The 19,195-nt window shown below is 35.6% G+C and overlaps 3 protein-coding genes across 3 annotated transcripts in view; 2 read left to right on the top strand and 1 right to left on the bottom strand.

The window, feature by feature from the left end:
* LOC146403204 (uncharacterized) overlaps positions 1-19,195 on the bottom strand; it is a 732,844-nt gene that overhangs the window by 21,621 nt on the left and 692,028 nt on the right. The gene's annotated exons all lie outside the window — the stretch shown is intronic.
* On the top strand, positions 3,688-4,629 carry LOC100152311 (olfactory receptor 6C2-like). The gene has a single exon (XM_084957851.1). The coding sequence runs from the start codon at positions 3,688-3,690 to the stop codon at positions 4,627-4,629; it is 942 nt and encodes a 313-aa protein (XP_084813977.1).
* On the top strand, positions 8,398-17,675 carry LOC110260680 (olfactory receptor 6C2-like). The gene has a single exon (XM_021091772.2). The coding sequence runs from the start codon at positions 10,988-10,990 to the stop codon at positions 11,924-11,926; it is 939 nt and encodes a 312-aa protein (XP_020947431.2). The 5' UTR covers positions 8,398-10,987; the 3' UTR covers positions 11,927-17,675.

Raw genomic sequence — 19,195 nt, 5'->3', positions numbered from 1 at the left:
GGTTGCAAGGGGAACAAAAGGCACTTAACCCAGACAAAGGTGGCTCAAGATAATTTCTCAAAGGAATTCATGTAACCCCCTACATGAGTGGAGTATATGTCAGTTAGCCATTGGAGACAGTAGTTAGAGGGAATCTAACCAGACAAACCACCGCACTGAGATATAAAAATAAGCCATTTTGATTTATAGCAAGCAAATGCTATCACCAGTGGAATGATCACAAAACATTGTTGCACATGTAATCTTTGATATGAGATATTCCAATTACAAACATAAGAGCAATGTACTGTTAGGGATCAAATGTTCATATAAACTTTTCTATACATCATTACTGCATGGCCAGTTTTGACTTTTAGAAAGATTGCCCGAAATTTGATGAAATTCCATGCAAACTCATCCTTGAATCTGGTTATACACATTTCGAATAAGGGTATAATTACCCTTGGAGACAAGGGTAAATGGTTACAGAGCAGGAGTGATGATATATTCATGAGATAAGGTCGAGAAGGAAACACAAACAATTGAAGGAGAGAGAGTTCCAGACAAGACTCCATATAAGGCATGTTACAATGCTCAATACTTATAACCTCTTTTTTTATTCTCTTTTATTTTAAGGGCCTCATGTGCAGCATATGGAAAGTCCCAGGCTAGGGGTCGAATTGGAGCTGCAGCCAGTGGCCTACACCACAGCCACAGCAACCACAGGATCTGAGCTTCACCTGCAACCTACCCCACAGCTCAAGGCAGCTCCGGATACTCAACCCATCGAGCCAGGCCAGGTACCAAACCCTCATCCTCATGGTTCCTTGTCGGGTTTGTTAATGCTGAGCCAAAACTAAAACTCCATATTAGCTCTTTTTTTAGGAAATACACACAGATGCTCTGAAATAGGCTATGAAAATTTTTGAGCCATTTGAACAGGTCACTAGTAGCCATTTGGCTCTGTGCGTAGAATACAAGGACATAGTTGTAATTAGAGATAGAGACTTAGGAATCAGAAGCATACAAATGTTAATTGATGTCAAGGGAGTTTGATCAATGAAGATGGTAAGCAAAGAAGTGCCTACCTCTTTAAAGATTTCTAAATCTATCAATGCTGTTGAGAAAATAGCAGAATAAATTCTGGAGAATGCGATCTTTGAAAGAAATTCAAATTTTGTCTTGAAAGACAGGTATGTGACTTAAGCATTGTGAATTGTGTTTACATGCAACAAGATTCATAGCAAACATGATTTATAATAATCCAAATTGGAAGCACAGATAACAATCAACAGAGGAGTACATTAATAAATTAGGGTGTGTTCATAATGCCATCCTCAGATTCCAGAAAAGATGGAACCACGTCTACAAATAAAAACATCAGTGAATTTCTAGAACATAATGTTAAGAAAAGCTAGACAGAAAAGACTATAGTCAGTACACTTCCATCTCTATGCAGTTTAAAATAGCTAAACTAAATTTCAAGCATGCGGACAATACTAGAAAACTCTAATGAACAGAATGTTATTATCACGAAATTGAAACTTCCCTTAGCTACAGGAGCTGATAGGCAGTGGTAATCAGGGAAAGCCCCCCAAGGGCTTCTGTGGTGCAAGTTGTGTTCTATTCTTGTTTCTTTAATACATATTATTTAAGCTCCACCCATTTTTATACACTCCTCTTTGTTATACTTACTAGTAAAAATATTTTATAAATTAAAAACTGCTATTAGGAGATTGCAAGCCACATGGCAGAGAAGTTCTCCTGGGTTCCCTTACCCTGGTGCTCTCTGCCCAGGTGCCCCTGCCCAATAACGTCTCTGGCTTTGTCAGCACCCATTTCTCCCCAGATGATTCATTTCTGAGGGTTAGGCAAGAGTACCTTCTAGGGGCCTTGAAGGGGTTGCCCTTCTTGCAACAGTAGCATTATTGCCACCGTCCATGGTGGGTAGTATTGGTAGTTTTTAAACATATTTTTATACTTAACAAATAGTACACAATTGTAAGGAAGATGAAAAGAAGGAAGTAAATTAAAGATGCAGCCCAACAGAAAGGTCAAGCATTAGGTTGATCTGTCCTTCAGATATGTAAAAACAGTAAGTACACACAGTTCAACCCAACAAAAGGTGTATATTGTATTTAGACAGAAGGCCATTAGAGATGACCTTCTTAAAAGCAGTCTCACTAAAACATGCCTGCAGAATCCACATTAGAACTGGCAGAGACTTATTCAGCTCTTATATTTTATGGGAAATCTTGGTGAATGAGAAGAAACAAAGCAGTGAGTTAAGAGCGACAGAGCCCTTGCAGAATGGATTTGTTATTTTAAATCGAATTTGAACCTGTCACCTAGATATTAAGACAATTGGCAGGATTTCAGCTTTATCACATTGTAAATGTAATAGGAAGTAATAGCAGTTACATTATTTGGTATGTATAGATTAATGACCAAAGAAAGTGGTTCTCAAATTTTGATGTGTTTCTGAATCACCTAGAGAGATAAAGAACTCAGATGCCAAAGCTCATTAAAGTGGGATAAAGCCTGGGCCTTTGAATTTTTACCACCTTCCCAGGTGGTATATTTCTTATATTAGTGCATCAAGACCCTGCTTTACTGTAGATTGAACAAGAGTAGAAATTGGGTTCATCTTAGAAACTTAGGGATTGTTAGCAGATAGGAACAGAAAGGTGGTGTCTTTAGGAATCTCTTTGCTTTTTTTGTTAAAAATTCTCTTTAGGAGTTCCCGCTGTGGCTCAGGGGTAATTAACCCAGCTAGTATCCATAAGGACACGGGTTGGATCCCAGGCCTCACTCACTGGGTGAGTGGATCTGGCTTTGCCCTAAGATGAGATGTAGGTCAAAGATGCAGCTTGGATCCTGAGTTGCTGTGGCTGCGGTAATGGCCTGGCAGCTGCAGCCCCATTCAACCTCTAGCCTAGGAGCTTCCATATGCCAGGGCTTCAGTCCTAAAAGGACAAAAAAAAATTATCTTTAGACACAACAGTGTCAAGTTTTACCAACTTCTATTACAGAGGCACACAGAGACAAGATGATCAAGTTCTGCACATGCATTTAATAAAGAATCGGAACTTCAAGCGATGGTGTGAAACTGGTGGTGATTTTTTTAATTCAACTGGTGAGTAGTAAAGAATTATAGGAAGAAAAAGGATATTAGACTACCAGTGAAATCACCACCTACATCAACAATCTCTTCTGCTCCTGTGATTAAAGTTAAATTAAAAAACAAATGCATTCACAATGTCAAAATCAATAGGAAAAAAAAATAGTTGGAGAAAGTGGGAAGAGCTATAAAAATAAGGTCCCCAGGGTGTTCCCACTGTGGTGCCATGGATTAAGGATCTGGCATTGCCTCAGCTCTAGCATAGGTCTCAGTTGAAGCTCAGATTCATCCCCTGGCCAGGGAACTTCCATATACCATGGGTGCAGCCGGAAAAGAAAGAAGAAGATCTCTAATGCAATAAAAACAATTTTGAGAAAACATCCCTCAGCCAACTGTGGAATACACTTCAGTAAGTGCTGAGGACAGCCATCTATTCAGGGTTTATTGTTAAGTCCAAGATGAGAATCTATGAGAACTGCATTCAGTGAAGTTTTTTGCTGGTATCCATTGACAACATGATTTTTGGTACCACTTTTTTCAATATCAATCTCAATTTTCTAAACAGATTGGGCTGAAGTCCGCAGCCCATGATGAGAAACCATACAAGGCTGATGACATTCATTCTGCTGGGACTGACTGATGACCCACAACTTCAAGCTCTGATATTTATCTTCCTGCTTGTCACCTATATGCTGAGTGCGACTGGCAATCTGACGATCATCTCCCTCACCCTAGCGAATTCTCAGCTTAAATCTGCCATGTACTTTTTCCTCCAAAATTTCTCCTTCTTAGAGACCTCATTCACTACGGTCTGTATCCCCAGATTCCTTTATAGCATGTCTACTGGAGACAAGACCATTACTTATAATGCCTGTGCCAGTCAGCTATTCTTTTTCATCTTTTTTGGATCAACAGAATTTTTTCTCTTGGCCATCATGTCCTATGACCGCTATGTGGCCATCTGCAAACCCCTGCATTATGTGACCATCATGAACAGCAGAGTCTGCAGAAGGTTTGTCCTCTCCTGTTGGGCTGGAGGCTTGTTCATCATAATCCCTCCACTTAGCCTAGGCTTAAATCTGGAGTTCTGTGACTCTAACGTCATTGATCATTTTCTCTGTGATGCATCACCTACCCTCAAGATCTCTTGTTCAGACACATGGTTCATAGACCAGATGGTTATAGCCTGCGCCGTGATGACCTTCATCATGACCCTTGTGTGTGTAGTTCTTTCCTATGTATACATCATCAAGACAATCCTAAGATTCCCCTCTGCCCAGCAAAGGGAAAAGGCTTTTTCCACCTGTTCGTCCCACATGCTTGTTGTATCCATCACCTATGGAAGCTGCATCTTCATTTACATTAAGCCCTCAGCAAACGAAGAAGTGGACATTAATAAGGGTGTGTCAGTGCTCACCACTTCCGTTGCCCCAATGCTAAACCCCTTTATGTATACCCTGAGGAACAAGCAAGTGAAGCAGGCATTCAGTTATTCAATCAAAAGAATGGCATTTTTCTCAAAGAAATAGGAAAATATTGAAATTGTGGATCCAAATTATTATGACAGCTTGGTGTCGTCTTTAGCTTAGGACAAAAGCAGATCAGCAAACTCTTTTTGATGAAAAATAAATAGAAAAAGAGAAAGTAAGCTTTATATATTATAAGAGCAATGTCACAAAGTTAATATTTGGTGAACCTAACAATAAAAAAAAAATTGAACTTCAGCCTTATGCCTTTTTAAATTCTTTTTTAAATAATTCACCTGGACTGTATTTACAAAATATGAGTATGCAACAAATTGAAGGTAGTTCAATGCAAGTTCTTCACCATGGATAGTTTGGGAAATACTAGACTAATGGGCCTTAAGTTTTTACATGATTTTGTATCTTTGAAATCATCATGGTGGCTAGACAAAGTGTCTAAAAACATTTTTGTTCTTGGAGCTAAAACAGATACTAACTGGTTTATTTTTTCCCCTCCTTACAAAACAAATGGGCTGTGGTACCATCTGCCATTAAAAGAGATTGTCCAGGAGGACAAAAGAAATTACACCTTCAAACCACTGTCACCTCTTCAGCAAACAGCTCAACTGTGCAAGTACGTGAAAGATGATGATGACGATGGTGACGACAGATCATCCACATACCCAGCAGGATCATTCTCCAAATGGTAGTACAAAAATCCCCTTTCTAAAATCTTAAAAACTCTCCTCACATAAAGAAAAATTCTATATCTAGATAAGCTGACCGATGTTAACCATACTTATTGTGGTAATCATTTCACAATATAAACAAATGTCAAATCATCCTACCCGAAACTGATATAATTCTTCGTTTTGATTATACCTCAATAAAAAGGGATTAGCATATATCAATTCCTATATGTAAAATAGGTAAATAACTAGGACCTCTACATAACATAGGAAACTATATTCAATATCTTGTAATAAACCATAATGGAAAAGAATGTGAAAAGGATACATACATTATATTACATATATTATATATATATGACCGAATCACTCTGCTGTATACCTGAAACTAAGTAGTAACATACTACTTCAATTTAAAAATTTTTACATACTTTCTAAAATCAGAAAATGTACTCTACACAGAAATAAATGTATCATCAAAGAGGAAGACTAACATTACAGAGCTGGAGATAAATCATCAATGGGTGTTTATAATAAAAAGGAAAATTAAAAAAAAAAAACCTCTTAGGAAGAAGCAGCCCAAGCACTGAAACATGGAAACATGGAAACATGTACTGAAACTCCAGTTGTAAAAATAGCTATATTTTGGTGTTCCCTGGTGGCATAAGTGGTTAAAGATTTGGTGTTGTCACTGCTGTGGCTCGGGTTCCATCCCTGGCCCAAGAACTTCTGCATGCCTGGGGTGCGGCCAAAAAAAAAAAAAAAGAAAAGAGAGAGAAAAAAAGTAGCTATGTTTTGCACAAATACAAAAACAAATTCCAATAACACTAAACTAGAAAAGTATATGGAAAACTCAGGTTCATACTGATCAGAGATCAGTAGCACAAAGTGAAAAGAACAAAAAAATATGAATCTCTGTATTAGTTCTCATGTAAAACTCTTGAGAGTATAAAACTCTTCATACTTTTATTTATTAAATTCTTCATAACTTTCCACATTTCTCTCCCTAGTCCTCTGCGGCTGGGCATATGGAATACATTTGTCTTCCTAATTTTTTTATTTCTGGATCCTTGTTCACTCCTGAAATACTGTTCTTTTCCTTCTCTAGCTTGTCCTTTAGATAAATCCCATTTATCCTTGAACTCAGCATAGTGGCAATGCCTTGGAGACTTCCCTTGTGGCTCACATCATAATGTCAACACCTTGGGAAATCTTTCCCTGGCCTCTTCCCGAAGTATCCTTTCTTGCCATTTTCCCAAACCCTCCACCTCCACTGCAATAATCCTTTTGCATAAAGTCTGTCCATACTTAGTCTGGATTTATTTATTGTTTACGGCAAAATATAGTAGTATGCATACTTTCTAAGTTTATTGCCTCTTTAACCCTATTAAAAAGCAGACATTGAAAGTTCCCATAAGGGACAGTATGTTAAGGATCTGGCATTGCCACAGCTGTGGCACAGGTTGTAACTGTGGTGTGGGTTCAATCCGAGGCCTGGGCCATTTTTAGCAACATGGATGGCCCTAGAAATTATCATGCTAAGTGAAGTCAGTCATACAATGAGACACCAACATCAAATACTTTCACTGACATGTGGAATCTGAAAAAAGAACGGAATGAACTTCTTTGCAGAACAGATACTGACTCACAAACTTTGAAAAACTTATGGTTTCCAAAGGAGACAGTTCGGGGAGGTGGGGGTATGCGCTGGGGTTGTGGGATGGAAATCCTATAAAATTGGATTGTGATGATCATTGTACAACTATAAATGCAATAAGTTCATTGAGTAATAAAAACTAAATAAATTAACTAAAAAATCTGAAGCCTGGGAGCTTCCACATGCCGTGGGTGTGGCCAAAAAAAAGTACACATAATCGTCCTTTCGAACAATACTTTTGAGGCTTTATGACATCACGTAGCAACAGATAACTTCTCCTGTGGTTGTGAAGAGAAAGAATAACAGAACCTAGTCATAGAGGATATATGAAGTCAGGTGGAATTTTATCAGAGACATTCACTCTACTCCTATAAACTGAATTGCTCCTCTGCTTTCAGGGAAGACAAAGGAAGGTCAAACTCTCTCCTCACTTCTGCACCTATTTTGCTCTGTGTACCTAACAGGATTTTCATTCATCATTTTACATATACAATAATTGAAATACAATCATACAATTATGAAAACTAAAGCACAACCACTAGAATCAGGGTGCCTTGATTTTAATCCTAATATTAATTACTGGTTACATGACATTAAGTGAGTTGTACAACTATAGTAATTTGATTTCTTGGTCTGCAAAGTGACAACAATTGTGGGTGTAGCATAAATAGAGCTGTAGAGACACGAGATCATGCACATAAAGAGCACTGAAAAGTTTCCGGTGCATAGCAGATATTACTGTTTTATTAATCCTTAAATTGAACAATATTTTGCCAGTGTCCTCCCAGCAGCACCACATCTAACCCCGGACTGTATTAATTTACAGCCTGGTCCCTTTTCAGTGAATCTCAGCTTTTAAAGATATTTTTTCCCCTACCTTCTAGCTTGAATCATTTCTAATGAGGAATCTGAGATTATCTGTCCCTAGACCTGCTTTATTGAGATTTTCATATCACTTGTTCTGAGGAATATTTTTATTATTATTATTGATTTACAATTTTTCATCAAGTTCTGTTGTACAAAAATGTGACCCAATCACACACATTTCCCTGTGCTGTACAGTAGGATCCCATCCATTCCAAATATAACAGTTTGCATCCCAAAAAACCCTAAAATGCCCATCCGCCCACTCCCTCCCCTTTCCCCCTTGGGAACCCCTAGTCTGCTCTTCTTGGCCATGATCTATTTCTGCTATTTGTTTGTTTGTTTTTAGATAGGATCATCTGTTCCATATTTTAGATTCCACAAACAAGTGTATCACATGGTTTTTGCCTTATTTATTCTTTCTGGCTTACTTCATTTAGTATAAGAGTCTCTAGATCTACCCATGTTGCTGCAAATTGCATTAGTTTGTCTTTTTATGGCTAATATTTCATTGTATATATGTGTCACATCTTCTTAATACATTCATCTGTGAATGGACATTTAGGTTGTTTCCATGTCTTGGCTATTGTGAATAATGCTGCTATGAACATAGGGGTGCATGTATCCTTTTTAATGAAAGTTTTTTTTTGGGAAATATGCCCAGCAGTGGAATTGCTGGATTATATGTTAGCTCTATATTTAGTTTCCTGAAGTATCTCCATACTGTTTCCATAATGGTTTGTAACAATTTACATTCCCACCAACATTGGAGGAGGGTACCTTTTTCTCCACACCCTCTTAAGCATTTGTTATTTGTTGACCTGTTAATGGTGGCCATTCTGACTGGTGTGAGGTGGTACCTCATTGCAGTTTTGGTTTTCATTTCTCTAATAATTAGTAATACAGATCACTTTTTTCATATGCCTCTTGGCCATCTATATGTCTTCTTTGGAGAAATGTCTATTTAGGTGTTATGCCCATTTTTAATCTTTAATCCACTGAGCAAGGCCAGGAATCAAACCAGCATCCTCACAAAGAGTTTTATAGGTTTCAAAATGTATCAAAATTTAGGTACCTTTTATAGGTATCAAAATGTAATATATTTTGATAAAGTTGTTGATTTATAATCTGAAAATATTTTTCCAAAGTGTTAATATTAGTTATCTCTAGATTATGATATCATGCAGATTTTTTCTGATTAATTTTTGGAATAGTTTTATTTATTCACATAAAAGGTAAATGCAAAAGAAAATCTGGGCTCTTTTATCTTCAGAGTGATTTGGATGATACAAATACAAGTAAAAATTATTTAGAATTGTGCCTTATCTCATTATTGTCTGTGCTCCAATCCCTAAGCTGTTCCTTCTGCTTTCCCTTGTGGCTCCTACTCCTCAGAGCTGCATATTTTAGGCTTTTTGCCAACATTATGACACAAAAGATTCCATGGCGATTTTATTGACCCTGGATCTCCAAGCACCCTTTCGTTGGTTCAAGTTGTAAGTATGCTAGGTAAAGCAAACACCAACCTTATTAATGTATCAACCTCTCTCTGCCCAGGAAGTCAGAATACCAAGATCTCCAAAACCTGAGAGAATTCTTGGTAATTCTCAGTCTCAGAGCTGTTTCAAAGTATTTCTTAGACTTGTAATAGCCACTGTGTATGAGGAAAATTTTATAGAATTAGGTGATGAAAAATAGAATTACACATTCCAAACTGAGCGTGAATATAGAGTGAGATTATGAGCAATAGAGACCATAAATGCACAAATAAAGGTTATCTTTAAGAAGTAATATTGCTAAACCACCACTTGAAGTTATGACTGACTGGCCAAAAAGTAAGTATATGGACGTCTTTATTTTCATTGTCCTTTGTAAGAAACAGTCATAAATTCCTATGTTAAAAAATGCATAATATCCATCTTTACCAAATCAAAGCTGCTAATGCAAATTTTGACATTTTGTAATGGAATTGAATATTATGTTAGATGTCATTTCAAAAAATAATTACCTTTGAATAGATAAAAACCATGGGACAGGTTGATTTTAAAGCATTAGTTAGTACAGTATAGTTTGAGAAATATCAAGACAGTATACACCTACCTTATTTTCAGTCACAACTTAACAAAAACAAAAAATACAAATAGACATGGACACATACACACAAATGAGGTCATCACTGTAAAACAAGGTCATACAGACTCATCATTTATCATCTCATTTGGCATCCCTCCCTTCACTACAAATTCTGGTTCTTGGGGAAGTCAAAATAAACAGAAATGAATGCACCGCATCCTAAGTTTAACATCCTTAATGTGTAATATCAAGGAAAAACTGAGTTTCATGGATGACCTCATTAATTTTGAAAAATAAGCCACGTTACTTCTGGAACACTGAAAACACACTGCAGTGTGAAAGTCTGAGTTCAGGGTCACAGTGATGCCCTAAGTGCCCATGACTAGGACAAGGAGAAGAAGTTGAGCTGTGGAGTGTTTTTCACAACATCCCAGATTCACTTGCCTATGGTTGTACCCTGGGTTGCCCCTAATTTGAGGGAAGCTTTCAGTCCTCAAGCAAAGAAAAACCAAAACCATTTCCTTCTTCATAGTAGTATCTGGAAATCCTGGAGCTTAACTGGGGACACGATTTGTATGTGTGTGAAAGTTGAGCCTGCTACATGTCAGTAGGAAGAGTATATTTTAAAGGAAGACTATAAAATACATAATGACATAAAATAATTTCCATTCTGTGGGGAGACTTTCCTAATTGTTCAGTGACATAGAGAAATCCAAGCCCAGGAGGCACCGAATGAAGGCTGAAAATAATTGAAGGTGGTGTCTCTGTAATTAATTGGTGAAAGCCAAGGAAAAACCTTTAGAAAATTCTCTCATAATCACAAGGTATTTGACCACTAGCTTACATAACTCATGGCTAGAAATACTAAGCCAAAAGTATTATGGACAAAGACAAAACTATCTCGTTGGAAGACAAGGCAAGAATGAAGATATAGTTAATACTTATATCCACAATGAAGATACTACTCGAGACAAGATGTTCACTTCAAGACAGTCAAGCCAGTTTTTTGTTTTTTTGTTTTTTGAGGTTTTTTTTTGGGGGGGGCATTTCTAGCCATTGCTGAGTCCTCATTTTGTCTTCATCGCACTCTTTTCAAGTGTCTCTGAATTCTTTCTGCAGATTGGGCAGAAAGCAAGAATCCATGATGAGAAACCACACAATAACAACATTCATCCTTCTGGGACTGACTGATGACCCACGAATGAAAGTTCTGATTTTCATCTTCCTTTTCTTTACCTACATGTTGAGTGCAGCTGGGAATCTGACCATTATCTCCCTCACCTTCATAGATTGCCATCTGAGGACAGCCATGTACTTTTTTCTCCAAAATTTCTCTTTCTTGGAAATCTCATTCACAACGGCTTGTATTCCCAGATTTTTGTACAACATAGCAACAGGTGACAAAATCATTACTTATGCTGCTTGTGCTGCTCAAATATTTTTTACTTACCTCTTTGGGATAACGGAATTTTTTCTTCTGGCCACCATGTCCTTTGACCGCTATGTAGCCATCTGCAAACCCTTGCACTATGTAACCATCATGAATAACAGAGTCTGCAATAGGTTAATCATCAGCTGTTGGATGGCTGGTTTGTGCATCATAATCCCCCCACTAAGCCTGGGCCTCAATCTGGAATTCTGTGACTCTAATGTCATCGACCATTTTTTCTGTGATGCCACTCCTCTGCTAAAGATATCGTGCTCAGACACACAGTTCATAGAAAGAATGATTTTAGTGTGTGCTGTGCTGACATTCATCATGACCCTTGTGTGTGTAGTTCTGTCCTACATTTATATCATCATGACAATTCTAAGATTCTCTTCCTCTCAGCAAAGGAAAAAAGCCTTTTCGACCTGTTCTTCCCACATGATTGTGGTTTCCATCACTTATGGCAGCTGTATATTCATCTACATCAAACCTTCAGCCAAGAAAGAGATGGCTCTTAATAAAGGAGTTTCCCTGCTCATTTCTTCTATTTCACCCACGTTGAACCCTTTTATTTATACCCTGAGAAACGAGCAAGTGAAGAAAGCCTTGAATGACTTGATCAAAAGGATTACGTTCTTCTTCAAAAAGTAAGAAAAAAGGTACTTGATTCATCATGATGAAAGCATGAATATTCCTTCAAATTTCTGGTAAAATTCTAATCATACTAGAGTTTTTGATAATCTCTTTTCCAGTTTTATTAACATTTTGCAACTTCTTTAACTTTACTGATGGGGAACTATTACCATTTGACTCTTCTCTTCCATATCTATTTAACAATTCCATCCACATGGATATGTTTGTAATAAAATTTGAGTTAAAAGTTATAAATGAGGTGTAACACAGTAATAAAAAGCACAAGTTTTTGTAAGAATATAATTCCAGAACTAAGAAAAATACGATTGATTAAAATACTGTAAAAATTCTAACCAGAGCAAATGTCTGAGAAATTGTCAGTACAATTTAATAACGATCATTTTCAGTGTTTTGCTATTTTATAGCAAATAACAGAAATCTGTAGGTGAGAGAGAAAAAAAGTACATTGAAAACAAAACAGCTTAAGCCTGACACTAGGTGTGGCATACATTGGAGTAGAGTGAAAAAAGATGCTTTAAAATGTACACAACAGAATGAATTTAAATACCACATAGAAATGGAATATAAGATCTCAATAGTCACATGATCAAAAAATTTAGAAAGGGCACAATAAAGTAAAACTATGATTAATGAACTGATACACATTCAATGGAATAGAGATTTATAATACAATCCACCCAACCACAAATTCAGATAAGTTTGAGTATTTTTGTCCACCAGCTTAAAAAAAAGAAAAGAAGAGAAACAGATTCCCTAACATAACTTAATCATGTTTGTAGACGTCTGCAAGTGGAGTTTTTAAAGTCTACAAATCAGACATAAAATCCAAAATATAAATATTTAAAATAAATCCTTTAAAATTAAGTGCACAATACCAATTAAAAATCAAATAAAAATTTGAGGCTGAAATTACAGCATATCTAACAAGCCATAACACACTAAAAATCTGTATTTAAAGCACACATATTTATAAAAATTTGTAGTATAAAGTACATTTGTGTATATAAATTTTTACTTGAGAGTAGATTAAAAATGAAGGGACTCATACTCATCCTAAACAATTCTAAAAATAACAAAATGAAACAAAGTGAACAATGAAAGTTTAAGATAAAAAGCAAAAGCAGTTAACTGTAAAATTTAAAGTGAATAAATCAGACGCTGGTTCTGCTAAAACTGTGGAAAAAATAATCCTGCCTTCCAAATATCAGGAGAAAGACAGAAAGCAACATATTAAAGATTAAGAATTAGAAACAAGATATAAATATCAGTACATAAGAGAATCAAATAGATATAAATATTTGCTGCACTCAATTTGACAACAAAAGACAGGAAAATTGGAAGCAATAAAAAATTCTTGGTAAAACATGAAAAAAAATTACAAATTTGAATATAGCAATACTGATATAATTTACTGGGAAGGTGAATAAATTTCTGCCTTTAATGTGGAAAGAGGATAAATTTGTTTTTTAAAATTTTTTCTCCTTAATTTTAAAAATACTCCAAATAGTTTCAGCTTAAATTCATCCATTCCATATCATAGAAAAAGAAAACAACACAATTGCATTTAAGTGTAAAAATAGAATTTTTCTATATAAAATATATGTAAGTACATTTTAGGAAGATATTAAAAGAAAAAAACAAATTATGACCAACTAGATTTTAATCTACTTTGAAAAGCTATATCTCGGTAAAATCTATCCATATACTTTATCGTAACAATTTTCAAAGTTAGACATCATAAGAAGAGATAAATAGATGCTTGAAAACCTTTGGTAAAATTTAATAGTCAGGAAACATCACAGGTAAAATAGGAACATGTTAAAAAAAACTATTCATAAAAATATTTTAAAGAATAAAAAACCAATAGATTATAAATGTAAATCAGGAATCAGATATGGATGTCTGGTCTCATTCTTGGTAATTAACATTGTTTTGTATGATCTTAAAAAGTCACAAGAAAATAAAAGTCATTATAAATACTGGACAGAAATATAAAAATAACTTTTAGCAATTTGAATATGCATATTTTAAGCACTGCTAATCTTAATATAAAAGGTGTTTATAATGTGTGACAGCTTAGCATTTACATGGTAAGATAATTGGCAGCATCTTTTATGTGTGTATCAGTAAAAGAAATCATGTCTATGGATTAATATTTTAATTTCATATAAAGATATACATACATTTCTGCTAACACTGAAAAGGGTATAAATGCAAGAAACTAATAGACAAATAATAGAATTTAGGAAAGAATTTAAGTTGGATAAGTAAAGAATATATATATTTTTTAAATGTGGTCTACTTCTGTATACCAATAAATATCTGAAAAGCAAAATAAGTAACTAATTTTAATCATAACAATAACAAAGGGACTTCACTAAGAAGTAAAACACATTTTTCTGAATGAAGTAAAAGACATAATCCATTTAAAGATATAAAATCATGAAAATATATAATTTTAAAAGTTATCTTATTCTTGGATGCAAAGCAATAGACCAAAAGTATTATAATTCACCTAAAACTAACATAAAATTTAATGCAATTCTCATTAAAATTCCAAGTTATGCTATTAATCGCATGTAATTATTTCTAGATGCACCTAGAAGAATAAAACTCACAAGTATCCCACAAATGTACAAATAAGATCCAATGAAATAAATTTAATATATGTTTTGGTCTAGGAATACTTAATGCATAGAACAAAAAAATGCAGAAAAAGGAGTTCCCGCTGTGGCACAATGGGATCAGCAGTGTCTTGGGAGTGCTAGGACCCAGACTCCATCCCTGGCCCAGCACTGTGGGTTAAGAATCTAGGTTAGTTCTCAACTATGGCTGGGATCTTATCCCTGGCCTGGGAATTCCATATGTCATGGGGCATCCTAAAAAAAAAAACAGACAGAAAAAGATTTCTACAAGTCAGGTAAGGTAGTATGTTCAATTACAAAGACGGAATTTAAATTCAGTGTGAAAAGAATTATTTAATGAATGTTGTGACTACAACTTCTGTAAGTAGATATGTTAGACCTATTTTTCAAAACACGTACAATAGATTAAATGACTGATATTATCTATCGATCTATCCATAGATCGGTAGATGGATCGTGTATACACACATATACAGTGTGTATGTATTTCCTGGAGGAAAATACATGATGCATGGTTAAACATTTCTCAATGGAAAAGAAAAAAAAAACAAAAAAAACCACTAAAACAAAGGACAGAAGTTCCCTTTGTGGCTCAGCGGTTAACGAACCCTAGTCCCCATGAGGATGCGGATTGGATCCCTGGCCTCTCTCAGTGGGTTAGGGATCCTGCGTGCCATGGGCTGTGGCGTAGGTTGCAGCGACACTCAGATCCAGCGTTGCTGTGGCTCTGGCTAGGCTGGTGGCTGTGGCTCCCATTCAACCCCTAGCCTGGGAATATCCATATACCACAAGTGTGGCCCTAAAAGGCAAAAATAAAAATAAACAAAATAAAATAAAGGAAAGAGTGCTATACTTTGGAATATATGTACTTTAAAACACTTCCTGTACACAATGTTATATATTGATCTATTTCAATAAAATGGGGGGAAAAGGAAAATGATCTTCATACCAAGAGGAAATACAGTTATTAAACAAATACATGGAAAAAACTGTTTACCCTTGAGAGTAATCAAGGAAATGCAAGAGAAAAATCTTTAAAATAGCATTTTATATCTACTAAAACAGCAAAATTACAGCTTTTTAGTACAATAATTTTCAACATTGGAATGAAATACTTGATGGGACCGTAAATTAGTACAATACTTTTGGAAAGGAATATAGCAATAAAGAGCAATAGCCATAAATATAGTAAAAAATGAAAATAAAAAGTAAATATAAAACATTATATAAATCAAAACACACCATACACTAAATCCAAAAAAAGCATGGGCTCGAGTAATATCTAAATTATAAAAAAGAGCTCTTACACATAGAAACAACAGGATATACAAATAATTCAAAAAGAAGTGAAGAATAGGAATAGGTAATTTGCCTATGAGCAAATCAAATTTAAAGATAAATGCATAAATATATATAAATTTAGACAAACTCATTTGTAGTCCAAGCCAAAATGAAGTGATTCTGAGATAGTGGGGGTGTTGAAAAGACCTCTTATCTTTCCTGATTATTAGAACCTGAGGGAAATGGCTTTTCTTCACTGTGTCTTTTGAAATGTAAATTGCAATGTAAATTGCAATGTAAATACAATTGTAATGGTAACTATAAATAAAATGTAGATTGAAATGCAATGGAAGTTACAATATTGCATCGCTGTATTCACTTAAACTTCTATAAGGAAACAAACTAGTGCACAGAGACAGACAACTTATCAGTGGTTGCCCGAGTGGGGAAGGGCAGGAAGGAGAGGGCACAGGGAAGAACAGAGACGCCCATGGACCCTTGGGGCTGATGGACATTTTCAGTCTTTTTATGGTATTAATGTTTTCACAGGAGTGTACATATGTCAAAATTTTTAAATTGTACACTCTAAATATGTGCAGTTTATTGTGTGTTGATTTTCCTTCAGTGAAACTATTAAGAAAAGTAAGAAAATGAACAAAATAACCTGATACTTGTTATCCTCTTTGTCCCCAAGGACACTGAAGCCAAAGCACTTTTTTTGTTAGTTATTTTGCTTTTGTCAAATAAAATTACTCCAAAGAGTCATTAGTGACTTCTGAGGGTAAATCACCAAGGACCATTTTAAAATTCATTTATTTGCAGGGACAGCAAACTAAAAAAAAAAAAAAAAAAAAGGAAGAAAGGATAAGGTTGGTACTGTTCAAACCTTTTTCTCTGTCCAAAGATATTGAAATACCAACTCTTTCAAAAGAGGAGAGAGTTTCTGCCACTGGGATCACTATGTTTTAACCTTTTATTTATTTTTTATTTATTTATTTAGTCTTTTCTAGGGCTGCACCCATGGCATATGGAGGTTCCCAGGCTAAGGGTCTAATCGGAGCTGCAGCCACTGGGCTACACCAGAGCCACAGCAACATGGGATCCAAGCCACATCTGCCATCTACACCACAGCTCACAGAAACACCGGACCCTTAACCCACTGAGCAAGCCCAGGGATAGAACCCGCAACCACATGGTTCCTAGTCGGATTTGTTAACCACTGAGCCACGACAGGAACTCCCACTATGTTTACTTTTTAAATGTTAATCGATACACAAAAATATTTTTTAGGCCTCTCCTGAGAGAGTCAATCCTTTTTTTAAATTTATTTATCTCCTGGAGACAGCAATCTCAGGGAGCTTTCTACACATTCAAAAATCCTCAAGGTGAAAACTGATGTATGAGCAGAAGTTCACATGAAAATCTTCATAAAACCAACCATTTCATATATGTGGCTTAGGAATTACTATTTTAATCACCTTAAGGAAGTTATGATTGACAGAAAAGTAAGTAGTAAGTATAATAAGTTTTTCAACATTAGTAATATTTCCCTTTGTTTAACTTTGGTCATATTTTTCTCTGAGGAAAAATAGTTCACCTGCCTGCATTAAATTTAGATACACAAGCTATCATTTTTATATGGTATAAAGACTTCAAAAATATATGGAGATGTCTTACTATAAATAGGTGGATATATAAATGAGAATTCTAATACAATGTATACCCAGAAATGACATAAGCCATACCACAACCTCAAAATGAAAAAATACAAGCTCTGCGTAGGAATGTGTGAATGTGGGTACTTCTCCCTTCATCTCTCATTAGCAATCCCTGCCTCCTTCCAAATGTTTATTGAAAGATAGATGAACCAGAATCTATTGGTTACATGTTAGTGTCAATGAGATTATTGAATAATATTTTACAATACTATATAATATCTTATAAGAAAAAAATAGTTTTTGAACACTGAGTAATGTCTGTAGCATGCTAAGTGAAGTTACATAGTGATGCATATGTAACCTGAGAGATAAAGAGAAAGGATGACACCCAAAGGTTGATAGAATGCAATTACCATTCTCTACTACTTCCAAAATTAATCTAATATATATATATATGGCATATGTCACCCCCAAAATTACCATTCTCTACTACTGCTGAAATTAATCTAATACATATATGTATATATATGGCATATGTCCCAAAATTCTCTGGGAGGGTCCTAGTTTTCCGGCAAACTATGAGTGGTAGGTCAGCACTTCATCCCCACACTGGTAACTGCCAGTGTGTGTTTAACATTATGAACTGGGCAAACCATCAGATATGGCCCTTCTACTTCAGTATGAATAAAAAACAGTTAAAAAGCAATGAAGAGAAAGTCTTCATAAACAAATAAACTACAATTGCAAAGGGAAAACTTTTCTTTTTTTTTTTTGTCTTTTGTCTTTTTGTTGTTGTTATTGTTGCTATTTCTTGGGCCGCTCCTGCGGCATATGGAGGTTCCCAGGCTAGGGGATGAATCGGAGCTGTAGCCACCGGCCTATGCCAGAGCCACAGCAATGCGGGATCCGAGCCGCGTCTGCAACCTACACCACAGCTCACGGCAATGCCGGATCCTTAACCCACTGAGCAAGGCCAGGGATCGAACCCGCAACCTCATGGTTCCTAGTCGGATTCGTTAACCACTGCGCCACGACGGGAACTCCGGAAAACTTTTTCTTATTGACATAGGATTATAAGCATTGAGACACACTCAAAATTGAGAACATTCAATTACCCCACCACAGTAATTAAATCTTAATAACCTAGAAAATTACTGTGCAGTAGCATTGGGCATAAACTTAGCATCAGAAAACCCATGACCTCTGGAATTAACATTGCATTAATAGATAACAGTGAAGAGATGATTAGGTTTACTCAGTTAAGTTGCAAAATACAGGACAAAGTATACAAGATAAGCACTTACTATAATAATTGGCACAGAATGTTTGGTTAATACTATAATAACTGGCACAGAATACATAGTTAATACATGGTTAATACTTACTATAATAACTGGCACAGAGCGGATATTTAATACTATAATAACCAGCACAGAATATATGGTTAATACGGGAAGAGGGAGGAGAGCACCCAACCACGTGGATGATCACGGCTTCTGTTTTAGGGACATTGAAACGGACATGAGTGGTTTGTACAAGCAGGTGTTTGTGAGTCAGTTCAATATATAAGAAGATGTGCTTGGTATTCAAGTCAATAATGTTAAGTCAGAAAAAAAATCATTACTGGAAACAGAAACTTAGTCTTCCTGAAGTGAAAGATGTTATATAAAATGGTAGGAATT

This window comes from Sus scrofa, chromosome 5 (genome assembly GCF_054392235.1).
Source record: "Sus scrofa isolate SSC_HxYL_T2T_F1_AM1 chromosome 5, Sscrofa_HxYL_maternal_Yorkshire_Landrace_v2.0, whole genome shotgun sequence".
Lineage (NCBI taxonomy): Eukaryota > Metazoa > Chordata > Mammalia > Artiodactyla > Suidae > Sus > Sus scrofa.
Note: the sequence above shows the minus strand (reverse complement) of the source record. Positions and strands in the feature narration are given on the sequence as shown.

What these genes read in the sequence shown, in the direction of transcription:
- LOC100152311 (XM_084957851.1), top strand. Translation starts at nt 3,688, where the DNA reads ATGATGAGAAACCATACAAGGCTGATGACATTCATTCTGCTGGGACTG.
- LOC110260680 (XM_021091772.2), top strand. Translation starts at nt 10,988, where the DNA reads ATGATGAGAAACCACACAATAACAACATTCATCCTTCTGGGACTGACT.